Source organism: Bipolaris sorokiniana (genome assembly GCF_000338995.1).
Source record: "Bipolaris sorokiniana ND90Pr unplaced genomic scaffold COCSAscaffold_9, whole genome shotgun sequence".
Lineage (NCBI taxonomy): Eukaryota > Fungi > Ascomycota > Dothideomycetes > Pleosporales > Pleosporaceae > Bipolaris > Bipolaris sorokiniana.
In genome coordinates, this window is record NW_006911903.1 from 1,512,124 (window position 1) to 1,536,617 (window position 24,494).

A 24,494-nucleotide genomic window follows, 5' to 3' on the forward strand; every position below is an offset into this window, starting at 1 on the left:
AGAGGTGCTTTGATAGTGCGATTTTATATGTACGAGTCCCTGTAGGAGGCTGTGTACATTGAGAACGCTCTACCCGTTCGATCTGGCACATTTTCGTTGCCTTGTCTTAACGAACCTCAAGAGCGCGGGGCTTGTGGTAAGGTGGGTTACACAAGGCAGACTTGCATTAAAAACAATTGGTTCGCAGCCCACCACAAAAGGGGCTGTTGCAGGACACATGAAGAGGACGCCCGACCAGTTTGGCTGTCCAATGGTTGACCGACACGCAACTCGCTTGAGCAGCCTCGCATTTACTTGTGCTTTCCGGTCAGAAAGTCTCTTCTTTTAGTGCGTCTTTGGTCTCGCATCCATTCTTTATTTTATCTTTGGCGCTTTGGACGCGTATCGTAACCTAATGGCAGTCACGACTACACTAGAAGAGACGTATGTCTTGTTGGATAAACTGGACCTTTTGCTTCAAAGGCTGTTTCCAGGCCGGTATTCGGTCAAGGTAATCCTTTCCATGCCAGTACATCGACATTGCGTGGCTGACCAAGTAAGATTTCTGGGGGTTACGTCGAGATAACGGCCCCGCGAGCGCTATCCAAGGTCACTAGAACATTCCCCCTTTCTTCTAACGCTCTTCTAATATTCAAATCACTAGGACGAGACCGATTCTGTCCAGGACAGAGAATAAAGCATCGAAAACTGTCTGCGAACACAATCCTAGGCCGCTCATCTCGCTCCTATTGTGTCTCAGATGATGACGCCGTCCTCTCAATTGAGCAACTCAGCTAGTACCCGCTTTTAGAGATATAATCTCACTTTTTAAGATGTATCTTGAGATGTTGTATCGGGAAATTGAAAGAAACCGGTCCAGATCGCTTCCTGGCACCTACTTTATCTGCGCAGAAAACATACGAAGCATCTTTAGTCTCGATAGGGTTGAACTCGCGATCCAAGAACTTGACTGTGATCCACACGAACGAATTGGTCTTGCAAAACAAGTTCACAAAGAAGGCGTCGTCGTTTTTGCTATTCTTGTTTGGATGAGACGGCCGGACAGTATTGTCAAGTTTCGCGAGCACGGATGCCTAGACGGACAGCTTCCTCTACCCGAGAGTAGAGCCCAGCAGATCGTGCCTGAATTTGGGCTTTCTTTTGCTCGCGAGGTCCAATGGCAATTTCTTCCATATGTTTTCAAAAAGGATATGTGTGATTATCATCGCTACATCCATGAAGTCAATGTCATATTTCCATTTGTCGGTGAAGCGGAGAAGATTGCACAAGGTGGATTCGGAGAAGTTACAAGAATACAAATACCAACAAACCTCCAAGAGTTATTCCACAGCAAAGTGAGTACGGAATTTTGTTGTAATGTCGTATGTACTGACAGTGGAGTACAGGAGGCTACTGTATCCGTGATTAGGAAACGAATTATGCATCGAAAGAAACAATCGCAGGAAGCATATGATAAGAGTTTCCAGAGAGAGATGAGATCCCTTCGATTACTCCATCAGTTGAAACACCCCAATATCATTCCTTTGCTGGGCTCCTACACGCACAACCAAGAACATAACTTTCTGTTTCCGCCTTTTGCAATGGACCTGGCTAAATTTCTAGATCTAGAGTCCCGGTTCAAAGACTTTCAATGGAACTTCGTGTTCCCGGTCGCGCTTCGGGGTCTCGCCTCAGCCCTGGAGCAACTTCATAATATAAGTCTAGATGGCGCTCATAATGGGGTACATTTCACCGGTCTAGGATACCACCACGACTTCCGGCCTTCGAACATCCTAATCACCCACGACTCCTTCGTTCTTGCTGACTTTGGTCTTGGGGAAATCAAACCAGAACTTGAGAACTCTCAGACGCCCTGGAAGATGGGGACTGGAGATTACCTTGCCCCCGAGACCATGGATTCTTTAACCTTTGCCCATCAATCTGTTGGCCGCTCTATCGATGTCTGGGCATTCGGATGTCTCATTGCAGAAGTAGTGAGCTACATGGAACGGGGTCATCAAGGAGTGCGGCATTTTCGTGCTTTGCGGGAAAGTGAGTTGCGCCCGCGATATGTGACAACGTATTTCTTTACTCCGGATGGCGGGTTGAAAGAATCTGTCCAACGATGGCTAGAGGAGATGGGGACTACTTCGTCCATAATAACCAAGAAGATGTTAAAAGTTGCATTCCGAGCTCTACAGCCAGTGTTGGCACCTAGATGTTCTATCAAGGACGTCCGCGGCGAACTCGACATCATCAGCCTCCAAGCACTTGTTTCCACACTATGTTCAGAGATGGAGGCATATTTGATCGCCGCAGAGCAAGACCTGGATCAAACGGGGCTTCATATGGCGATGCGATTTGAAACGGAAAGGTTGCATGTGATTGCTCGCTTCTTGTCCTCCGAAAAAGATGCGAACTCATCGATTTTCTCACAAGAGGAAACTTATCGTTCCTTTTGCGATGGACTAAGATCTCTGTTTATGACGGTTCACAATGAGTTGGGCCATCAAAAGGACATCAGTCAGCAAGTTGATGCAAGTGAAACACGAATCGACCTGGGTGGATCTGTGCCAGAAAGGGTCCAAAAAATGGTCCAGAAACTTTGGACATTTCTTCCAAAGAGGGAAACTAAAAGAATACAAGAGCTGTGGCTCTCGTCTATGCAAGAGGATGACATTGAGAGGCTGAATGATATTGACATGTTGATGCGTGAACATCGACGAGAGGACTTTTCTGATGTCGGCCGGATGGCCGCGATTCGTGCAACCCGATTGCAGTTGCTAAATACCCCAGATTCTGGCGCCGCAAATCTCTTACGAGATCGACAAGATCTACACCATATTGAGTTATTAAATGGTCATACGTACGGCAGATTCCGTGGAGACCAACCAGTACTAGTCGAGTGGATGTATTATACAAATCGGTCAGACACCATACCGGAGCATCAAAGGCTTCTGATTATGGAGCTACGAGCTGAGAGTTTCAACTTGTCTAAACCAGCTAAATTACGGGTACTCAAGTGTCTTGGTTTCGTAGAAGAAATCGGAGAGATGGGACGACGACCAGGGTATGGATTTCTTTATGAACTCCCGGCAACAATCTCCGAAAACATATTCGAGCCTCCCGTTACTTTACAGCAGCTTCTGCTATTGGGCTCGGACCGCGATGGAGGAGCGGAATGTCAGGCCCCGCTGCAGGGTAGATACCTGCTAGCGCATTCGCTTGCGGCGTTCTTTGAAGAGCTGTATACAGTTGGATGCTTGCATGAGACATTCAACTCGAAAAATGTTTTGTTCACCTGTGAGCCGAAAAAGATGTTTCTCGATGGTTCTGTCTGGCGGCAGCCATACATAGTCGGCTTTCAAAAGAGCCGGCCTGATGGATCAAACTGGGCCACCGATGGGCCGGCGGATGAGTTAAGCTACCGTCAGTATGAACATCCTGATTATCGGGAAGAAGGGAGGTTTTCTCTAGAATATGACATCTATAGTCTAGGCCTCGTACTGCTGGAAGTTGGTTGCTGGATCCCACTTCAGAAATTGGCTCAACGAAGGGAGTATCGAACACTGAGCCCCGAAGGATTCCGGCAAGCCTTACTCGAGAAATATGTGCCCAGATTGAGCACAACCGTTGGTGGGGTCTATCGGGATTGTGTTCGTGCTTGCCTTGATGGATCTCTGGCCTGTAGAGGGCAGACGGAAAGCGGTAAGGAGACTGACAATGGCATCTTCGGCTTATTTCTCGACAAGGTAGTCAAGCCGTTGGAGAGGTTGTCCGAATATGAAATTTGATTTGTTAAAGTACATCAACCCCATTTGCTCCATCAGATAGATCAAAGTGCTCTCTGGGTTCTTCAGTATTGCACAGTCTCGCTGCAGATATTATAGCCAATGAGTGATTTCATCAAATTTCAGACTGAGACTGTGAACAAAGGAGGAGCTATATCGACTACGAAGCACTTTCCAATTTCAACAAGTGACATGCTTCTTTCATACGCTGTGCCTCGATATGCTTGCCACGGGCGGCCATAACAGCTGCTAGAAAATTCATTGTGCGTATAGTTTCAGCATGACTGTCTCCTAAAGATCGCTTTCGGATCTCCATGACTTCAAGAGTAAGTATTTCAGCATTCTCGAGGTCTCCAAGCCTCATGTAGAAAGTTACTGTATCTTCCATATATCGCACAGTGTCTTCGTGATCAGGCCCCAGAATAGATCTGTTCTTGTCGATGACTTCAAGCTTGAGTTTTTCCGCCTTCGTCCATTGGCCATTCTCTTCGCAGATCCATGCCAACAGACTAATACTTACGACGGTATCGGAATGATTTTCGCCTCGCAATTCGCGCAACATATTCAATTTTTGCTCTTCAATCTCTTGCGCATCTGTCCAACTCTCTTGCTGTACTAGGACCAATGAAATGGTGTCGAACACATGGATCTGGTCGAGGCTGATCTCCTTCCATGTTGTCTTTTTTGCTTCGACGACCTGTCCTTTAAGATTTTCAAAGCCTGCTACGTCTTTCAGATTACCGTACGCAAAGAGGACATGGTCTGCTGCTCTGATCCACGTTGGATGGCCTGTTCCTAATGCTCTTCTCGCCATGTCGAGGACCTCAATTCCTAATTCCACAGCATCACCCCATTTTTCTGCTGCTGTACACGCGGCGACGAGACAATATTTGCTCGTCAAATATACTGGATCTCGAATACCTTGTGCTTCTTTTGCATTTATCACATCAGCGAAGAGGTTGGTAGCATTGCTCAACTTTCCCATCTCCATAAGGACGCTGCCTAGGTTGTTTTTACTTTCAAGGACCAACGGATGCTCGTCACCTTGGAAAGCCACTCTGGTTTCGATGACCTCAATTCCCAGCTTTTCGGCTTTTTCAAATTTACGTTGGCATCGATAGATAGTAACAAGCTTAGCGAGTGCATCTATTCGAAGACTTTGATACCGGTCGTGCAGTTGCGCTTCTTGCAGTAGGATACGTTCAATCAAGTCTTCGGCTTCTTCGAAACGTTCCTGGTCCATGAAAATCGCTGCAAGGTCGAGCTGGACATGGAGAGTCATGTGGTGCAGGGGGCCGAAAGCACTATTGCACTGTTGAATGGTCTTTTGCTGAATCTGTTCGGCATCTCTCAATCTACCTTGTTCTTTATAGGTCAAAGCCAAAGAGTTGGCTGCACTTATCGTAGATGGATGACTCATCCCTCTTACTAACTCGAGCTTTGTCAAGGCATTAGAGTGTAGTGTCTCTGCCTTTTCATATAAGCCCAATAGGTGATACATATCTCCTAGATATCTTCGAGCCTCAATGGTCTCCGGGTAATCATCACCAAACTCCTCTTCCGAAATGCTTAGCGTGTGCTCGAACGCCTTTGTAGCACGCCTAATATCACCCTTCTTTGCATGTAAATTAGCGAGAGAACGTTGAGTTCTGATTGTGATAGGATTTTGTGGTCCCAGAGCGTCTGCTGCGATGCTGAGGGTTTTGTCAAGCATAGTCTCAGCTTCCTTCCAACGGCCCTGCTCACTGTACACATTGGCGAGGTTACCAGTACTTGTGAGCGAAAAAGGATGACGTTCTCCAAGGATCGATTGGCAGGTATCCTTGACCTCGATGAAAAGAGCCGCTGCTTCTGCCCATCGGTGTTGGGCTTCATAAATCGTCCCCAAATTGGACACTTTCGACAGAGTACTCGGGTTTTCCGACCCCAGTAGCCTCTTAAATCCAGGTATGGCAGCAGACAGTAAGTCTTCGGCCTCTTCGAATCGGCCCTGTTGCTTGTAAGTCATCGCTAAGTCAGCCATGCAATCGTACAAGTCCAAGTTGTTTTCCTCCTCTTGCTCTAACAGTTGCGCTATGGCCTTATCTTGCAGGATTTCTGCTTCACCATAACGACCTAGCTCCCTATACGTTTGCGCAAGATTTATGACAAGGGGAGCATCCAACTCATCCGTCTCATCCATATCGAGCATTTGTTGCAAGATCTGTCTCTTGCTATTCCAATGGCCTAGCCTATCGTGAAACAAAACCATCGTGTGCGCGTGGAAAACCCACAAACTATTGTTTCTCCCTAAAGTGTTTTCGATATCGGATAGTTCTTTGCTAAACTCCTCCACCGCCACATGAATCTCATCCACCTTTGTGTATTGTTCGGTCAGATTGATCAGCTTGACATGGCGGAAGTTGCGTAATATGTGCCACGTTGTCAGGTTGTTGGCTGTTCGAGGACCGTCTACGATATTGAGTTTCTTTAGAGCTCTTTCAAGGTCTTCTGATGTTTTTTGGCACTGTGAAAGAAGCCGAAATACCTGGGCGTCATTTTTGGGAGCTCCAAATCCAATCTTGGTGCAAATGGCAAGCTGGAAGGCGAAGTTTTGCTGCTCTGAATTCATCTTGTCACGAGTCTGATCATTGACCAGGTCCTCCAAGGTACGTCGGAGATACTTCCGCACACGATAATCAGAAGCATATAGGTCTACTAGAAGTTGTGTCATCTGTACTATTGATTAGTGCTGGAAGTTATGTGGTAATACTAGGGCTTACGTCAAGGCTTGCGGAAGAGATGAATGAGGTAGGGTCGTTTATCTTGGTGGGAGGGGAAAGTTCACTGTATCTTGCTCAGCATAATGATGCAGTTATTTTGTGAGGTATCCTACCTAGGGACGAAATAATGGAAAGATGCATGAAGGCTGTGGCTCCGCAAATCTGGTTCGTATATTAGACTGGCCCGGAGAAATTTGAGCATCGCTTCTTTAGGCTCGGCCTCCAGATCATCATCCGTAACCAAGAGCTGTTCAGCAAAATTCAGGATCATTTTGAGTCGTTTCAATTCGCTTATAGACTCCTTGCTGCAGTCTAAGCTTGTCTTTGAAGCAAGCAGATCTTCGGCCCATTTTAGGCTTTCTGGTAGTAGGGCCACCCGAGCAAGATACTTCTCGAAAAGGATCCAGCAACAAAGCAGACCGAGCGAGAATATGTCCATCTTTCGCGCGTCGGTGATGGTGAACATGTTGAAGTGATGTTCAGGTGCGTCCCAGGGTCGTGATCTAGGCATGGAGCAGACCTCGTCGGGTTTCAAGAACCTGGTGGAATAACCAAAATCCGAGACCTTTGCACAGTAGACGTCTTTCTCGTCCTGGAATACAAGAACATTTTCGGGTTTCAAATCTCCGTGTACGATATCTGCCAAGATCTCAGTAAGTTGAATGAAAGAATGTTGCTTTTGTTACTTACTGTTCGTATGCATACTCATAACTGCAGAGCCTATCTCAACACAAAGATTCAGACGCTGAGCCATCGAGAGTGCTCTACCTGCTGGCATAGGGGCGAAATCATAGAGATTTCCAAAATGTGACTTTTTGAATACTATGACCGGCCAGACATCATGCACAGATTGAACATCCCAGCATATGCCTTGGAGTTCAACAACACCCGGGTGCATCCGAATCGAGGGATGGGACAGAACAATGATTTCGTTTAACATTGCTTTCAGAACTTTCGGCAGGCCGACGTGTTTCTGCTCTTCGGAGGCACGTTTGAACGCAAAGCTAGTTTGGACAGTAGCCTGAGCCTCAGTAACCTGGCTTGTTGCACCCCAACCAATCGGTTGTCGTGCAGCTTGCCATGTTATGGGTAGTATTTCGATTTTGAGTGCTTCCACGACTGCCAGAAACCTTATCATATCCAAGTCATCAGGCTGTGATTCGGCGGAGGTCAGGGCACTCTCTGATAAGAATCTATAGTTGAGCAAAGTCGACTGGGTTAACATCGTACTATGTGGCTTTGAAAGGTCAATTGAATGGAGAGTTTGTCTTCTAATACAATAAATAGAGAGTGTTGATGATACACGCAGAAGGCTGAAGAGGCCAAACCGCCCAGCAGTCGAAGACGCTTGGCACGGAATTACTGGCATCGCTAAACATAGCTACCGCCACAACTACATCTCATACGTTTAGAAGACAATCGCAATCTCGGTAGCGGCACGAGAAAGACTTCCGAGGCGCTACTGAGGCCTTTTCCTTGCATGTCCATTGCTACCATGGCCTTCGTTCTTGATTCGTCTACTACGCAACATGAGTGAGCCACCTTTCACACGACAATCCCCAAAGATATGGCACGTAAACGCAATGCGCGAAGCCCATTTAGATTAATCAACCTACCATACGAAACTAGACATGAATTTCTTTAGGCCAACGCTGCATGTTCTACTGCCATGCATAGTGCTCATTGTTCATCCATAATGGTTGCTCTTTGCTGATTCCACCTTGCTGGTCGTACCACAGCAGACTGGCAATATGTTTCTTCTCCCGCTCTGTGATAGTGTATTCCAATTCACTGTCTTTCAGCATACCCAATACTAGTGGTGTTGGGTCCCATAGCTCCACTACATCGAGCTTCCATTCAGCAGCTTCAGCCTGTGCAGCTTGCAACACAGCCTTCAAAAGCTCAATCCGTGTCTCATAGACATCTTTTTCTGGTCTTTTGGCAGTATCCCTGGGAAGTCTTGTTGCAGTTTCATCGCCCTCTACAACTAGTCGAAGTATGTACAGAACGTTGCTTGACTTCTCGGCACCGGGAGGACCATAATATCGATGTACCCATGTCGCCCATACTTGCTTGCCTGGAGATCCTGCGATGACGCCCTTCGCGGTTGGAGTTTTCCCGAAGAGATAGTCGGTCGCAAATTGTTCCTTTCCGATGTGCCAACCCATGTGATCCACGTTCGGCATGATTGTAAAACGTGTGTTTTTGATCTCACCTGCAGGTACTGACATCTGAGAGCGTACTAGAGCTGCGTCCCTCTTGCAGATATCGTCAAGATCGTTCTCCAGGATTGCCTTAACCAGGGGTGACCATGCAATGGGCTTCGGCAGAAATTCGACTTGCGAGTTCGTGATATTTGGAGTCCATCCCAGCTTCGCGTAATACTCCTTCCCAATATCGGAGTAGAGCGTGGTTCCTATGCATGGAAACTTATCAGTTTGCCATCTGTACAGTTCCTTAACCAGCTCTTGCATCATGCGACCGGCGTAACCACGACGGCGGTACGGTGGTGCGCAAAAGACGCTAGCAATTCCATGTACGATATTATTGCTGACTTCTCCTTGTGTGTTACTGGTCAAAGAGTGTTTCCTGAAAGTTTCGCACGAACATAAGATATGTCGTTTGTTTGGGACCGAATCTTTGTGGACGAGAACCCAAGTAGTCATACCCCCATCTCTAGCTAAAGGGACCGTTGTAAGGAAACGACACTCTTTCAGATAGAGGGGAGGTGTAAGGGAATCGATCCATTCAGCGGAAGTGTTGTTCCAGATTGTGATACATTCATCCTCAGTCGGATGTCGTAGGATGAGATCAGGACTCTTCGAGTCGGGCAAATCGTCCTTTGGTAGGACATTCATGGCTATAGAGGTCAAGAGCTTTTGTCAGTTTCTGAATAAGGAGCTGATAAACCGTAGTTTTATCTTTCTTACTGGGGGTCATCGGTTGTATGTAACGTATGCTTGGGCCGCACGCTGTTGCGCTATATATGAACCAGAGCTGGTGGACAATGCTGCAGCTGAAACTGTACACGTGGGGTGAAGAGCTTTGTGTATGGATGAAACTTTATTTGCACACCAGTCTGCGGCTGATTATACGAACTTGCATGGTTAGTCCGAGGCATTGTTCTAGAGGGCTCACGTGACGCTATCGATATCACATGCTTTGCAGTAAAACCCTACCTTTCATAGTAGCTATGTAGGTTCTTTACTTTATTATATAAGAAAAGAAGTATATATATTTCACTATTCATGTTTCATGTTTTATATAAAACGACTTTGTTATAGTAGTAATGTTTTGTGCTAAACATAACTTACTTTAGTAGGCTTTGCCAACTTAACCTCTATTTCCGGTTTTACCAGTTGACCTGACACGACTGAACGAGTTCGTGCACCCAGTACAAGCTTAGGTATAGAGTTTGGCAGTGTCTTGACGTAGCTTCCTGTAAGTCTCACTGTATGCAAGAGGAACAATGAGGCTGCAGTTAGTGTTGAACAATCCGTGTCTATCCAAGCACACTGCCGTCACTCGATCAATGCCATCAAGAAATCTTGCGGAATGGATTATATTGGGTATCGTAGCTACATAATCGTGTCGAACTCTAATGTGAGACGTGAACAATCCCCAGCTCAAAAGTGCAAGAAAGCAAACTCTCGTCATGGGGTAGCACATAAAGAGCCACTCAGAGCACCGAAGCATATACCAGTAGAAAACTGACTACCTGGCAAGAGATCGTTCGACCACTAATCTCAAAATCTGCTTCTAGTCAGTCCATGTTTCCTTTCGAGGCCTGATGTGAAGAAGTAGATAGGTATAGCATATTTCAGAATATAAGTTGAATGCACCGGCAAGACCCGTTAAGGCCTCGCCTAAAATAAGAGGTATCAGAAAATAATTTTGGTGGATCATCACTGTGCTGTAGCAGAAAGGAGGTGAAAGAATGAACATACCTTTGAGAACATGGCCTGCTTGGAGCTGTGTGTTAGTAGCGCGCTTCCGCAAAGCACTCTAGCAGAGCAGCATCAACAGCACCATCAGCATGGAGCTCGTCCGGCTGCAACAAAGCACAAAGACGATCCTCTCTGCATGGTGGCTGTTCCGAAGCTGCGAAGTGTGAAAAGATGAGGTCGACAGACTTTTTGTCTGGCAGCAGGAGCTTTGACGCTAAAATCGCGCACGGTCCACCACACACCTAGCCGAGCCGCGAGAAATTGATCCTTGGATCGCGAACTTCAAACACGACTTCAAGCCTTCCACACGTCTTTGTACTAATCCACCAGCTCGCCGCCCGGTACATTCATTCAAAATGGGTCGTCTTCACAGCAACGGAAAGGGCATATCAGCCTCCGCAATCCCCTACTCCCGCAACCCCCCTGCGTGGTTGAAGACCACCCCGGAGCAGGTTGTCGACCAGATCTGCAAGCTCGCCAGGAAGGGTGCTACTCCTTCTCAGTAAGCGGAACCTATTACAACAAGAGATTTTTGGGGGAATTGCATATACTGACGAGATTGCAGGATCGGTGAGATCCTCCGTGACTCGCACGGTGTCGCCCAGGTCAAGGTTGTTACCGGCAACAAGATCCTCCGTATCCTCAAGTCAAGCGGTACGATTGCCCTATACACATGAAAAGCGCACGTCGACACAGCTCTGCTCCGCGTGAGCATCTGCGCGCTATACAAATCTGCATTTGTTGGTCTAGGCTAACATTTTGCACATAAAGGCCTGGCCCCAGACATCCCAGAGGACCTCTACATGCTTATCAAGAAGGCCGTTGCCGTCCGCAAGCACCTCCAGACCAACCGCAAGGACAGGGACAGCAAGTTCCGCCTCATTCTCATCGAGTCCCGTATCCACCGTGTAAGTTGAGCCGAAGATGTAAATAACAATAGAAAAGACTCGTGCTAACGATTCTTAGCTCTCCCGTTACTACAAGACCGTCGGTGCCCTCCCCCCTACCTGGAGGTACGAGAGCGCCACCGCCTCTACCCTCGTCGCATAAGCAGATGTAGGATTGGTGTGGCTGGTAATCGTGATGGAAGACATTTACGTGGAGTTTATGGGCATGGATGCTTGCTTTACGGATACCTAGCAGCATCACGATACGGAATGAATCAAAAGGCATCATCTCAAGATGAAATTATACCCAATTGCAATCGAGGTGCTAGAAAGTGTGTTGTGTGTGATGTTGATGTTTGTTTGACCTGGGTATCTTTTTTTTCGTATGTGCCGCCTGCCTGCCTTGAGCACTTGATGAGCGCCAGCTATGCCAGCTTGGTATCTTCTGTACACCATGGTAACCCAACCCTCCCACTGCCGAGCTTGCTTTCCATTTCCTCTGCCATGTTTACCTGTCATTCCCTCTTATCTCCCCATTCCACACAGTACACGCGCTCAACCTCCTTCTCAACTCATTCCCCATGCACTACACCCACAACTCTTCAAGCCCCCTCAACCTCCGCACTCTTCTGCGCCAAAAACTCGCTCAACCACTTCAACGGCTTCTCCGGCTCCTGCGTCGCAAGATGCTTCATCGCCTCGAGCAAATACGGCGTCACATGCTGATTCAAATACACCCTCGTCGGGCTCCCGTGTGGAATCGGCTGCGTGGGCGCCTGCGCCGGCGGGTGCGGCGAGTTGCGCGATGATGCGGGTGCGGTCGCGGGGTGTGCTACTGGGGCGCTGGGCGCCGGCGCTGAGGGAGTAGTCGTTGTTTGTGAGGGTGTTAGGGGCTGGGTTTGTGTTGTTGTTGGCTGTTGGAGAGGTGGTGCTTGGGATGGGGGTGAGGGTTCTGCTTGAGGCTATTGTTTTTGTAGGGTTAGCAAGGGTTTCTTTTGGGGGGCTTTCCTGAGAAAGATGGGGGGGGAGGGTAAAGTACGGGCTGGTCGCTTGTAGAGTCTGCCATTTCTACATCTGCGAGTTGCTGTTGCATTTGGGCTTCGCCGTTTAGGAACGGAGCGTCCATATCGTGTTCTGGCGCAGGGTTTGGGGATGGTTCGGTCATTTTACGGGATTCTTTGTGGTGATTTCTTCAATTAATTGACGCGTAATGGCGCGATTTTGGCAGGGTGGTCAGAGTGGTGGTTAGTGTTGGGATGTAGTGTGGATTGTTTCTGGACGGTAGCTCTGAGCTCTGCTGTGACGTTCGGGGATTGCGGGCTGGCCTCGGCGTTTGCCTCAAAGGCTTCTTTCTTCACTTCATATTCAAAGTCACGTCTCCAGTTGCTCTTATCACGTGTAGAAAGACTAGGAAGTCATGTTCGCAAAATAATCTTGTATGTTTGACTATCACTCAAACTGATCTAAGTTGCGGATCAAAGAACGCATACTGAATACCCAAAACGCCGTGCTATAAATTAATGCATTTCTGTCTTCAACTCGTGTTTGCTCAACCGCTATATTCGTATTTCATATGCATATTCGTATTTCATGTATTTCATCTCCACTTACTCCTCGGCATTAACCAATGCGATGGTCCAACAAAGCATGCAGCGTACGCAAAAAACAAACAAACGTTAAAGTCAGATAACGAACAAGGAAAAGAACAAGAAGGAAATGTGCTCGCGGCGTGACATCCGGAGAAAACGAAACTGCTGGAAATGAATTCGTGTCCTTCCGCTAGGTGGTTCTAGCGAGATCGTCGTTCAGCTGCGTATGCGACGTTCGTTGAAACGGTCGTTTTCATGTCATTATTCGTAACCACGCTGTTGGTATCCCAAGTCCCTGCGTCGGATACACTGGTCTTACTTCTCAAGACCCTTGGCCTTTCAAGTCGTGCTGGCTTCGCAGGCTTATAGGGCGCATTGGTTGAGACGATTGTAGAAGGCCCGTTATTGGCATGGGTGATCTCACTGCTCGTATCCCAGGTGCCAGAGTCAGAGCCTTCATCAGAAAAACTGTGCTGCTCCTGCTCTCTCTTCAGTCTTTCAAAGGGTCCAGGCAGGTGGACTGAAGATGCAGGTCCTCCAAATCCCCTAGGATAAGGGATGTTGGTTGACACGGTTGTAGGTGGGGCGCGATGATGTGTCACAACACTATCGGTATCCCATGTGCCAGCGTCAGAGACACTTAGCCTTCTTCGCTCATAAGGCATCCCTGCTGGGTAGGGTATATTGGTTGACACAGTCGTTGGCGCAGCGCGATGAGTTGTGATCTCCGTGTTAGTGTCCCAAGTGCCAGCATCGGAGACGCTAAGTCTTCTTGACAGCTGTGGCGATGTTGGCACTGAAGAATCTTCGTCAGTGGAGAAGCTGGCCGGGTACGGAACGTTCGTCGACACAGTCGTAGGTGGGGGACGGGAACGATGTGTTGTGATTTCCGTATTAGTATCCCAAGTGCCGGCATCAGAAACACTGAGTCGTCTTAGCTGCCGTGGTGAGGGAGGCACGTAAGAAACATCAGTCATGGAGGCGTTGATTGGATACGGAACATTGGTCGAAACCGTCGTCGGCGGAGGGCGCTGCGTGAACACACTCTCAGTGTCCCATGTACCAGCATCAGAGACACTCATTCTCCTGGTCTCGCGGCCAAATTCCGTAGGATATGGAATGTTGGTAGAGACAGTGGTTTCAGGGGCTCGTTGAGTGACCTCACTGCTAGTATCCCAGGTAGCGTCATCGGGGATGCTTCTTGCTCGTCGCAGATTCCAGGACACCCCAGTTGGGTAAGGAACATTTGTAGATACGGTCGTAGGCGGCGCAAATCGAGTAACCTCGCTGGCGGTATCCCACGTTCCAGCGTCAGAGATGCTTCTTTGCCTCCTTATCTCCTTTGATTCCCTCTTCACCTCTTTCGAGTCCCGCCTTGCATCATAGGCATGTGGGTAGGGAACATTAGTGGAAACTGTCGTAGGTGCGAAATCATTGTGCGTGAAGACACTGTTCGTATCCCAAGTGCCAGCATCAGAAATGCTCCTCATCTTTCTGATCTCACGAGACTCCCTCTTCGATTCTTTCGAATCCCTGAGGGAATTCGATTCCTTGGTCGAGTCCCTACTGCCGCGTTCCTTCCTGCGCTCGCTCTTTTCACTTCGAGTAGAATTCTTGGTGCTCCCATTTGCACTTTGCCCAGTCGCAGGACTGGGGTACAGAGCTTTGACACCTGCACTTCGACTCTCGTACAAGTAGCGAGCCTTCTCACGCTCGGTTTTATCCGAGCGATCGCTCTTCTCTGTCCGGCTAGTACGCTCACTCTTGTGGGTACGCTCACTCTTCTCTGTACGCTCACTTCTATCCGTTCGCTCACTCTTGTCTGTACGCTCACTCTTGTCCGTGCGCTCTGTATCAGCAGACTTGTGTGTGCGGACACTAGAAGCATAGGTGCTCCTCCGGCGGATAGATTCAGGTCGAGGAGTAGCAAAGTCTTCTAGCTCATCGTCAATGGCTGATTCGCCAGATCGGCGAGTGTGTGTAGAACGACGGCGTGAGTGTGTGGTCGAGGAAGTGCGTGTTCGTTGAGGCAACAGACTCTCGATTTCGTCTATGGCATCGTAGACTGGAGATACTGTATCTATAGGTGTAGGAGGACAGGTGTCAGGCTCCACATCATGATATGGAACGGTCTCGTCAAGTGGGGTTCGAGAGAAAATGGGGGGTAAACCAGCACTTTCAGACAATGTGCGATGGTGTGGAGTTTCCGTAAAAGGCAATGGCACCTCTGGCTTGGATACAGGCTTAGGTGGCGGCGGTGGCGGCTTCCTCTTTGAATGTGGTGTATGTGAAGGAGCCAGACTTTCGACTGGCATGCCAATAATGTTCCTCGGAGACGTAAAGATAGACGTCGGCGGAGGTGGGGGCGGCATGTGTGAGTATGTGGAGAGTGGTGGCTTCACGCCCTTGTCGCCCAACGAAGGGCCAGAGAAAAGACTTAGTGCCCGCTTGATGGTCGAGGACTTTTCGGGTTTCTCGGGTTTTTCAGTCTTTTCAGTTGGTGAAGTCGGACGTAGCCGCGGGGTATGTTTCTCAGCCGTGTTCAACTCGGTTTTGGACGGGGAACGAGGAGCGGGGGGGTTTGTTTGCTCGTCTCGGGGAGGGGGGCATGCCTGCGATAGCAAGATGTTAGCAAGCGTTTCTATGCAATCGTCGTCTCGGGAAAGTCTGAAGTGGTTCGTGGGCATTGCAGTGATCAGGTGAAGTTCGGAGATGCCAAGGTGAGCGTTGGGGTCAGGTAAACACATGCGGGTTGTGTTACGTACCGGCGCCGGAAACTTGCCCTCGTCAGTCGGACTCGTTAATACAGTGGTATGGGATGGCAAACCAGCAGATTTCAGCTCTTCAAGCCTTGCCACTACGGGCTCGGAATTGTCGTACAGAGCCAGTCCATGGTGGAGAACACAGCCTTCGTCGCGCGACTCTCCGTTGATCTGGAAGTTCTCGTGCTTCGGCTCTCGGAAAACGACAGGGAAAATTCTCAGAAGCAGTTTCGGTTGCGAATCAGTCGTGTCCATTGGAGAACCTGCAGTGTCATCTGGTTTGTAAGCTGGCCAATACTGGCTACCGGTGAATTGGTGGTCTTCGTCGTGTAAAGCCGGCATGACGGCCGTGATCATTTCACGTTCAAGACGTGCAAATCTCCACGTCTCCGCAGCAAGCTTCACTATGCGTTTCACTGCAATCTTGATACCTTCTTCTTCTCTTGGATCGGCAAAATGCTTGATGGCATTGACGATTTCCTCTACAACCGTTCCAGCAGCAGTGTTGATGCGCTGTTTAGCGCCAGAGCTTGTGAAAGCTGCAAGAAGTGTTTGTTGACGCCAGATTGCTTCTTTCCGTGTACTCTTCTCGCGAATATGGTGGCTCATTGAAGAGAACAACGAGTCGGCTTTGTCATAACGACGGCCAAGACTGAACAAGAAGGGTCCGAAGACGCGGTAAGTGATGAGTTTGGCTACTGTGTGGGCTATGTATGCCGCTCGAACTTGTCTGTGACGGGGTCGTCTCGTTAGTAAGCAATCTTTCCTTCGCAATGTTCTTCCTTACCTGGAAGCTATCGTGTCGCCGATGAATGATGGTAGATTAGAAGGCACTTGTCCAAGATCCTCTGGCGGTGGTCGTACTGGAAGATGGACAAAGTGAGTTTTCGCCAGATCGATGATTTGCCTTTGTAGATGGGTGAAAGATGTCAGGCTGTAGGTGACAAGTTAGCGACCAGCTCCGTGCCAAGAAAGAAGTAATATATCGCGAGATCAATAAATGCACGGCCGCCATGGTGTAAGTTATGGTGACATCCAGCGAACGCGTATAGTCCCTGGCGAGAGAACTGGGCTTGGGGGGGCTTCGGTATGTTTCATGGAGCTACAAGGGGACTGCGGGGTACAACCCACAGCTGGAGACCCCGTGGCACCCCCTCTCGTGCGCGCAGCCATAGCAACGCGACGAACATCCGTGATAGAAAAGAAAGGAAAATGGAATGACTTACTAGTAGGTGTCGCCTTTGCTCTTGATCTCTGCAATGTCTCCATAGCATTCCATCATCTTCTCTAGCCTGGACTTCTCGGACTCGAGGTTGCTGGCAACGCTCTTGATAATCTCCTTCTCTTGCTGACTCTCAGCCTTGAGCTGTTCATATTGCTTCGTCAGTTCATCCTTTTCTCGCGCAAGCTCATCTGCTCTGGCTGCTTCCTCAACGGCCTTTTTGAAGATATCGGTGTGGCCTTCAGTTTGCAGATGGTGCGTTTCCAAGAGCTCGCGCTGTTCTGCGCACGTCTTCTCGAAGTAGTCACGTTCTCTGATGAGCAATTCTCGCTCAGTTGCCCAAGATTCTTGGTTGTCCTGCTCACGCTGAAGAGCTTCTTCGAGCCTTGCGCGAAGCTCAGATGCCTCGGAGGCTTCTTGTCGCCACTCGTCGGCGGCGGCCTCGGCCTTCTTCAACTTCTTGTCGAACTGGATAGCAAGGGCAATCTTCTCGGCATCGTGTTTGGTGTTGGTCGTAGCTTTCCATTCGTCAAAGTCCCTCCATGTTCGCTCCCTCTCCTCCGCTGTGCTCCTTTCGAGGGCGCGGTGCACATCTTCCAGCTCTCTGTATCTGTCTTCCCACGACTTCATTGCTGCATTCAAGACGAGCTTTATTTCCTCGGCCTCTTGTGTTGCCTTTTTGTTTTGGGCAATCTGTTCTCGAAGGTCCCGGACTTGCTCTTCCAGGTTACCAATTTGGAAGTGTAGTCGATTTGCCTCGGCTGTATGCCTATTCTCCAAGGTACGAATCTTCTCTTTCAGCTCAAAAATCTCACCATCCTTTGCTCTCAGCTTCTCTTCCTTCTCAGCGCCTGCTCGGCGGAGTAGGTCTTCCCTTGCGCTTAGCTGGGTGTGAGTGTCCTTGTAGCGGGCCAGCAAGGCGGGCAAGTCAGGTATGGTCTGCGCGATGCGTGTGTAAGCGTCACCAGACCCGTCTTCGATAGCAGGTCGGGCTTCCAAAGCATGCAAGGGGTAGTCTCTAGAACCCGAGGAGTCCTGCTGACGATGACGATGATGAAGTGGACTGCCGTAAGGAGGATACCCTGGTGGGTATTGGCTCCATGCTTCTTGGTATGGAGAGGAGGAAGAGGGTGACGAAGGACCGCCGTAAGGATTGGGGTTAGGGGCGGGACAACCCTGCTGACTCATACCATAGCCATGATCTGGGTAGTGAGGCGGCTGGGATGGCGGGGCATGGTAGCCAGGATGGTAATTTGGTGGAGGGGCGGGATAGGCCGGCTCGATAGGCACTCGGGATGCAAAAACGCTACGTGGTTGATGCGGGCCTAAGTGGGCCCTCGACACTTCATGCGCTTCACCGCTAAATGGACGCCCAGGCGCTACCCCGTTTGGTATTAGGCTATATTCTGAGTCGTCGTCGCTGTCAAAAGTAGGAGCATGCCTACAGGGAAATGCGTGGTCAGCCAGCCAGCTCGTCAAGTTTGTTAGTGATTAGGGCAGTCCGGCGTTTGGCAAGACGTCACATTACAGTGCGGACCGTGAAGTGGTGTTGGCCGGAGAAGAGCCGAACAACGTGGCTGGAGAACAAGGGAAAAAGGGACTGCACTACATACCTTGGCCGTACCCTGCTCATGGGTGGACTCGGTGCAGCTGGTATGTCATCCTCGAGAAAATGGGAGACTGAGTAGGGTTTTGGTGGATAGTTGGGACCCGCTTCCTGCGTTCGAAGCTTCCGTGCATGTGGCGCAAAAGATCGGAACGATCTAAAGGGTCGATCAGACTGGCTTGGAGACCGGTCGTGTGCACGATAACCAGCCGACGGAGGCGTCCGAGCGCGTGGTAGTTCATCACCTGGCCACCGTTCCTGGGCCGGTGAGGATGCCATGGGACGAGATCCCACGCCGTTGGGTCCTCGAGCACGTGATGCTTCTTCAATAGCCTTTCGTGCAGCCTCGACTTGGTCAGCTTCTTTCTGGGCACTTGTGGTGCCACTTGCAGCCATCCGAGCTTCCATATCTCTTCGACGTTGCTCCATTCTCTCGCGTTGCATCTGCTTATACTCGAGTTGCTCGTTCTCCCTCTTGGCCCGCTCGGCAAGCGCAGCCTTTTCAATCTCATCTTGAGCCTCAGTTGCACGTATTTCTTGTTCCATCAGAGCGAGAAGCCTCTTGGCCTCGGTGACTTGCTCTAGAGTCTCTCTCTCGATTCTCTCGCGGATGGCGCCTTCTTGCTGCTTTGTTTCGGACGCTTCCTGCGCTTCGGTCCTGGTGTTGGCTTCTTCATGTGATTGTTCGGCTGCTCCATCAGCTTCTGCCTCGTCTCGAGCCTGTTTCATGTGTATCTTTTGCTTAAGCTCCTTGAGTAGTTCTTTGGCCCTAGTTTCTTCCTTTCTTCTTATTTCTTGTTCAGAACTCTCTTGATCCAGCTTCTCTTGGTGATTTTCTTGCCAGTGAACCTTGGCGTCGTTTTGTGGAGCACCTTGAACAGCCTCAGGAAGAAATCCGTTTTCTTCTCTCGTCTCGTGTCGCTGGGCTTGGTCATTATCTACTGCTTCTTCCTCTGGATGATGGGATTCTTGATGTGATGGGGGCATCTCCGGAAATGCAATAGGAGCTTCAGGCATTTCGTCTTGGGAAAATACTACGGGTACTGTAGCTGATTCGACAGTACGCTCTTCTGAAACTTCGTCCGCAGGCCTCTCCATCTGCACAGTATGCTCTTCTGAAGTTTCGTCTGCAAGTGGCTCAGTCTGCACAGGCGGCGCCTCGGGAAGCTCCTGTGGTATTGGTTGATCCTCGGGCGCATCAAGAGGCTCGTCGGTTGGTGGATTTTCCAGATCATTATCAATATCAGGAAGAGACGGAGGCTCTACTTGTTGTTCCGATGGAGTTTCTTCGACTGGTTCGCCATCAGAAGGTGGAGCAGCAATATCTGCAGGCTCAACTGGCTCAGGTGTCTGTGATTCAGGAGCGACAGGAGGCGTGGGTGGCATGGGAACATCGAAATTCAGCGGTTGAGGATATTCTGGGCGCTCTTCCCCAAGAGGCGTTAGAAATTCCTCGTCTTGAACATCTGCTGCTTGGGCATCAGCGGGCATGCTCTGTGCGAAATCATCTTGTTCCATGTCAGGCGCCATGGCAACAATAGGTTCGTCTGGAGACGCCGTGTCTAATTGCGGCTCTCCCGGTGAATCTGGGGTTTGGACGAGGTCTGGGCTTGGAAGCACGGTTGTGGAAGTGAGGTCTTGGATTGGCTGCATGGCGTCTGGCTCTCGTTGCAGAGGCGGCTTTTGGTCTGGAATGGACCCTGCTTCTAGGTAGTAATAATCGTCTAACTCATCATGTAAAGAGTGGTCGATTTGATTGGCGGCCGGCTGGGGATCCTCAGCGTTGTCGTTGGCTATGTCGGACAGTGTGGCTTTGGGGGGTGCAGGTTGGGGTTCAAGCTGGCGTGGTGCGTCCATGAGTGGATCTTGTTGTGTGGCAGATGTGCTTTCAGCAGCTAATGGAGCTGCAGCCCTGTGGGGATTAGACTGTGAACTGTCGAAGAGAGTTGAAGATGCAATTGTGGACGTTTCCAAGTGCTTGGGAATGGTCGGCTCCAAGGGCTCCACTCTGGAAGCGGATAGCACTGACTGCTCCCCGGACATTGCATTCGTGGCTGGCGGCTCTGCTGGCATTTGGATTTCAAGCGCGTCAGCGACTGGCTCCCCAGTGTTGGTTGGCACAATGTCAGGTGGAGACGCAGACTCCACTAGTTTCTGACTCTGTTCTGCTGTTGCTGCTGCTGCTGCTGCTGCTGCTACTGTTGTTGGTGTTGATGTCGCTGGTTTTTTCTTCTTGGTTATGACTACCGCTGACTACGGAAGAAAATTATTTACAGCCCAGAGCCCACGAGAAAGTCCCAATCTGATCAATGTCCCTCTCACCTCTCACCGAAGACGCGGGCACTTGCAAAAAATATAGGGCTGTGTGCTTGTGAACATGGCATAATGGCAGAAAATTGAGCAGAAAAACGACTGCGCATGCGCATAAGAAGTATATAAAGGCGCCAATGCAAAGTCGGAACTACAATGGTACGAAGTGAAAAGGCGGTGCCGGCCAATGGACGAGGGGCAGGGAACTGCCAGCTCATCGACAATCTGAGCGGCCCAAGGCTGCTGCGCACCGATTACCACGGCTCCCAGCCACCACGGGCGGCTTCGAGTATTTCGGGGTCGAGTAGTATGTCGGCCGTGTGGTGGGTGTCTATGTGGGCATGTGTGTACGGGCATCAGCACCACCACGACAGCCAGCAGCGGAGAGACGAACCGACAATCGAACGAGGCGGCTACGGCCTCTCTGTACTCGCGAGGCAGAGCGGTGCAGCGAACCGATGGTGCATGCCAGTCGAGGACAAGGGGAGTGCATCATTGTGCGTCGTGTTGCTAGCTGCATGCCAGCCTCGACATCAAGGGCGCTACATGGATGGTGCAGCGGTGTGGGTGAAGGTGCAGAAGCAAAGATGCGCTGGCAGCAGAGGGCACATTGCCGCCCCACCCTGCCTGCCTGCCTGCCTGCCTGTCTGTCTGTCTGCCTGTCTGCCTATCTGCCTACCTTAGCGCGCCTCGGCCTCGACTCCTCCACCCTCCCACGCTGCCGACGACACAGCGACCCATACTCGCTCCCACGCCCGCTCTCAGTTGTGCGATAATGTTGCCCTGCACCGAGCACTTGTCCATATCCAGCGATTGGGCGCAAACATGGCCAGACTGCGGTCGGCGCGGAACAAGCCCGTCGTGCTCTCGTCCGACTCCGAGCAGAGCGAGTCCCTTTCACCGCCTCCCGGTACTCGCAAGGGGCGCGCACTAACAAGCATCCCCTCTGCCTCGCATGCACACAGCCAGGCCACGAGGCCGACCCGGTCACGCACACGTGCTGCCTCTCCAAATCCATCCGAGCAATCCACTACTAATAACAAGTCGCCTGCAAAATCCCCTGCCAAGCCAAGGCCCGTCTACAAGCCTATAACGTCCTTCTTCACCACCGTCGCCCGCTCGCAGTCATCCCAGCCCACTCCCAGTCCGGAGAAGCCTGCTGCGTCAGTCGACGACTTTGACGACATCTTCGATTCCGACTATGACGAGGACCAAGCAAAGCCAGTCAAAGTATCCAATGCGCTTCCTGTGCGCAAGCGGCCCATTGCCGCAACAGCGCCAGCTGACCATGGTCCAAATGTGACTGCACGCCAAAAGTTCCTGCGAACAGCAACCGGGGCCCGGAGCACGCCTCCTCCATCATCGTCGTCATCATCCTCCCAGCCAACACGGCCGGATGCCGAAGATGGCCGGCCATGGACCGAAAAGTTTGGCCCTGTATCCCTTGATGAGCTTGCCGTGCACAAGAAAAAAGTAGCAGATGTTCGCACATGGCTGACTGATGTCCTGGGTGGCAAATCGCGTAAAAGACTGCTCCTGCTTAAAGGCCCCGCTGGCAGCGGAAAGACCACCACCATGGCCCTGCTATCCAAAGAATTGGACATAGACATGCACGAGTGGAAGAATCCCACTGGTGCCATGTCAACCTCCGACAGTCTTGTCTCCATCACTGCTCAGTTTGAAGACTTTGTTGCGAGAACTGGCACCTTTGGAAGTCTGACCTTTGATACGCAAGTACCAGCTGCCCAGACGGCTTCGCCCACCACTCAAACCGGTAGGAAACAGCAGCTGGTCCTAGTAGAGGAGTTTCCCAATACATTCACACGTACTTCTTCGGCCGTCCAGTCTTTCCGCTCTTCTGTCCTCAAGTATCTTGCTGCAAACACGCAGTCGGCCACTGCTTTCTACTCAAGTCAAGTCGATCCCGCACACGCTGTGACACCAATCGTTATGATCATTTCCGAGACGCTGTTATCCACCAACACGGCGGCAGCGGACAGCTTTACCGCCCATCGTCTCCTAGGTCCTGAGATTCTGACTCATCCTGGAGTGAGCGTTGTCGAGTTTAATCCAATTGCACCCACATACATGACGAAAGCGCTAGACACAATCATCCTCAAAGAGGCCAGGAGGTCGGGTAGAAAAAAGACCCTGAGTCCACAGGCTATCCAGCGCCTGGCTGAACTTGGTGATATCCGGAGCGCAATCTCATCGCTCGAATTCCTGTGTCTGCGTGGCGACGATGCCGAGGGCTGGGGCGCCAAGGTCAATTTCACAAAGAAGAAGACGGCCAAAGATACTCCCATGACCAAAACTGAACAAGATTCACTCGAGATGGTGACACAACGGGAGAGCACTCTGGGTATTTTTCACTCGGTAGGCAAGGTTATTTACAATAAGCGTGTCCCGGAAGATCCCAAAGCACCACTTGCGCACCCACCAAACTGGTTTCCCGAACGACGAAGACCAAAAGCTTCCGAGATCAACGTCGATTCTCTTATCGATGAGCTAGGAACCGATACACAGACCTTTGTTGCAGCATTACATGAGAATTATGTTCTATCTTGTGGAGGTGCAGATAGTGAAGAAACCATGGACTCCATCGAAGGGTGTATAGACGCTCTCTCTGACGCTGATCTTCTTTCTCCAGATCGCTTTGGCGCTGGGGGTGGCCGCAGAAGTCTCCAAGGAACAAGTGCGGACAACCTGCGCCAAGATGAAATGTGCTTCCAAACGAGCGTACGAGGCCTGTTGTATAGCCTGCCACATCCCGTAAAGCGAATGGCTCCCCCTCCAGGCGTCATGGGACTCAAAGCAAAAGGACAGGGATCGAGTGGCGGTATGCCCAAAGGCAACGCATTCGTCATGTACTACCCAGCATCGCTGCGGATATGGAAGCAGCAGGAAGAAATTGGCGGCTTGTTGGATATGTGGGTGTCGCGCGCGCAACGCGGCGAGCTCTTCTCAATCGCGTCAGGCGCACCAAAGGCAGCAGTTCCCAGTGGAGGTGTACACACATGGAGAAGGAACGGTCCGTCGTCACAACCAACGTCGACGCAAGGCTCAGACCCTACCGGCGACGATGCATCAGCCCCACCCCTGCTTGGAAGCGGTGGCTCAGCTCGCTACGAGATGCTCCTCGAGCGCCTCCCTTATCTAGTCACCATCCTCCATAAATCCCGCATGCCATCTCCATCAACGGCTGCCACAGTACGCGAGATTCGCAAAATCACCGCCTTTAGCGGGGGTGCCCCATCCGGTGGTGACGACGACGACGAATTAGAAGATGAGCTTGACCCAGGCGAACAGGAGCAGTGGACTACGGACAGACCCGCCGCAGAAACGCCCAAGAAGAAGAAAAGGGCAAGATTCGAGACCAAGATCCCAGAACCTGAATCGGCGATACCCGGGCTTTTGGAGAAGAGTGTGGGCTTAGTGCTAAGTGATGATGATATTGAGGATTGATGAGGGTTGTGAGATAGAAGGCATGTTAGTGTATAATGTAACGTCTACAAAAGTGTCAAGGCATGTGGATGGGAAGGGTACCATTGGTGTTTAATTAATCATGTAACGCAGATTTAGATCCAAATTATACTGATACAAGCACCGTAATGCGACTTCTTTCAAATCCCCAAATTA

At 50.3% G+C, this 24,494-nt stretch overlaps 9 protein-coding genes across 9 annotated transcripts; 4 read left to right on the forward strand and 5 right to left on the reverse strand.

The window, feature by feature from the left end:
• Nucleotides 1–360: 360 nt before the first annotated feature.
• On the forward strand, nucleotides 361–3,903 carry COCSADRAFT_38140 (uncharacterized protein). Its single transcript, XM_007702896.1, has 4 exons — nucleotides 361–490; nucleotides 541–588; nucleotides 644–1,334; nucleotides 1,386–3,903. The coding sequence occupies exons 3-4, from the start codon at nucleotides 813–815 to the stop codon at nucleotides 3,771–3,773; spliced, it is 2,910 nt and encodes a 969-aa protein (XP_007701086.1). The 5' UTR covers nucleotides 361–490; nucleotides 541–588; nucleotides 644–812; the 3' UTR covers nucleotides 3,774–3,903.
• On the reverse strand, nucleotides 3,896–6,108 carry COCSADRAFT_359599 (uncharacterized protein). The gene has a single exon (XM_007703283.1). The coding sequence runs from the start codon at nucleotides 6,019–6,021 to the stop codon at nucleotides 3,931–3,933; it is 2,091 nt and encodes a 696-aa protein (XP_007701473.1). The 5' UTR covers nucleotides 6,022–6,108; the 3' UTR covers nucleotides 3,896–3,930.
• Nucleotides 6,109–7,769: 1,661 nt separating this feature from the next.
• On the reverse strand, nucleotides 7,770–9,605 carry COCSADRAFT_38142 (uncharacterized protein). Its single transcript, XM_007702897.1, has 2 exons — nucleotides 9,463–9,605; nucleotides 7,770–9,392 (listed from the first exon to the last, which is right to left on the reverse strand). The coding sequence occupies exon 2, from the start codon at nucleotides 9,388–9,390 to the stop codon at nucleotides 8,194–8,196; it is 1,197 nt and encodes a 398-aa protein (XP_007701087.1). The 5' UTR covers nucleotides 9,391–9,392; nucleotides 9,463–9,605; the 3' UTR covers nucleotides 7,770–8,193.
• A 1,230-nt stretch (nucleotides 9,606–10,835) lies between these two features.
• On the forward strand, nucleotides 10,836–11,529 carry COCSADRAFT_27715 (uncharacterized protein; the record flags this gene model as incomplete). Its single annotated transcript, XM_007702764.1, has 4 exons — nucleotides 10,836–10,981; nucleotides 11,045–11,133; nucleotides 11,251–11,387; nucleotides 11,446–11,529. The coding sequence occupies 4 exons, from the start codon at nucleotides 10,836–10,838 to the stop codon at nucleotides 11,527–11,529; spliced, it is 456 nt and encodes a 151-aa protein (XP_007700954.1).
• A 439-nt stretch (nucleotides 11,530–11,968) lies between these two features.
• Nucleotides 11,969–12,531, reverse strand: COCSADRAFT_172662 (uncharacterized protein; the record flags this gene model as incomplete). The annotated part of the gene is made up of 2 exons (XM_007703284.1): nucleotides 11,969–12,328; nucleotides 12,406–12,531. 2 exons carry the CDS (start codon nucleotides 12,529–12,531, stop codon nucleotides 11,969–11,971), a joined length of 486 nt encoding a protein of 161 aa, XP_007701474.1.
• Nucleotides 12,532–12,742: 211 nt separating this feature from the next.
• On the forward strand, nucleotides 12,743–13,127 carry COCSADRAFT_339790 (uncharacterized protein). The gene has a single exon (XM_007703285.1). It carries the CDS (start codon nucleotides 12,887–12,889, stop codon nucleotides 13,097–13,099), a length of 213 nt encoding a protein of 70 aa, XP_007701475.1. The 5' UTR covers nucleotides 12,743–12,886; the 3' UTR covers nucleotides 13,100–13,127.
• Nucleotides 13,128–13,155: 28 nt separating this feature from the next.
• COCSADRAFT_145636 (uncharacterized protein) lies at nucleotides 13,156–19,618 on the reverse strand (the record flags this gene model as incomplete). The annotated part of the gene is made up of 7 exons (XM_007703286.1): nucleotides 18,553–19,618; nucleotides 16,944–18,380; nucleotides 16,505–16,651; nucleotides 15,721–16,447; nucleotides 14,790–15,567; nucleotides 13,924–14,741; nucleotides 13,156–13,734 (listed from the first exon to the last, which is right to left on the reverse strand). The coding sequence occupies exons 1-7, from the start codon at nucleotides 19,560–19,562 to the stop codon at nucleotides 13,156–13,158; spliced, it is 5,496 nt and encodes a 1,831-aa protein (XP_007701476.1). The 5' UTR covers nucleotides 19,563–19,618.
• A 1,126-nt stretch (nucleotides 19,619–20,744) lies between these two features.
• Nucleotides 20,745–21,274, reverse strand: COCSADRAFT_339795 (uncharacterized protein). Its single transcript, XM_007703287.1, has one exon. It carries the CDS (start codon nucleotides 21,210–21,212, stop codon nucleotides 20,871–20,873), a length of 342 nt encoding a protein of 113 aa, XP_007701477.1. The 5' UTR covers nucleotides 21,213–21,274; the 3' UTR covers nucleotides 20,745–20,870.
• A 304-nt stretch (nucleotides 21,275–21,578) lies between these two features.
• On the forward strand, nucleotides 21,579–24,489 carry COCSADRAFT_38147 (uncharacterized protein). Its single transcript, XM_007702898.1, has one exon. It carries the CDS (start codon nucleotides 21,681–21,683, stop codon nucleotides 24,318–24,320), a length of 2,640 nt encoding a protein of 879 aa, XP_007701088.1. The 5' UTR covers nucleotides 21,579–21,680; the 3' UTR covers nucleotides 24,321–24,489.
• Nucleotides 24,490–24,494: the final 5 nt, after the last annotated feature.

What these genes read in the sequence shown, in the direction of transcription:
- COCSADRAFT_38140 (XM_007702896.1), top strand. Translation starts at nt 813, where the DNA reads ATGTATCTTGAGATGTTGTATCGGGAAATTGAAAGAAACCGGTCCAGA. An exon ending in AAGAGTTATTCCACAGCAAA is followed by an intron (nt 1,335 to 1,385) that starts GTGAGTACGGAA and finishes AGTGGAGTACAG; the next exon opens with GAGGCTACTGTATCCGTGAT.
- COCSADRAFT_359599 (XM_007703283.1), bottom strand. Translation starts at nt 6,021, where the DNA reads ATGGTTTTGTTTCACGATAGGCTAGGCCATTGGAATAGCAAGAGACAG.
- COCSADRAFT_38142 (XM_007702897.1), bottom strand. Translation starts at nt 9,390, where the DNA reads ATGAATGTCCTACCAAAGGACGATTTGCCCGACTCGAAGAGTCCTGAT.
- COCSADRAFT_339790 (XM_007703285.1), top strand. Translation starts at nt 12,887, where the DNA reads ATGCATTTCTGTCTTCAACTCGTGTTTGCTCAACCGCTATATTCGTAT.
- COCSADRAFT_339795 (XM_007703287.1), bottom strand. Translation starts at nt 21,212, where the DNA reads ATGCCCGTACACACATGCCCACATAGACACCCACCACACGGCCGACAT.
- COCSADRAFT_38147 (XM_007702898.1), top strand. Translation starts at nt 21,681, where the DNA reads ATGGCCAGACTGCGGTCGGCGCGGAACAAGCCCGTCGTGCTCTCGTCC.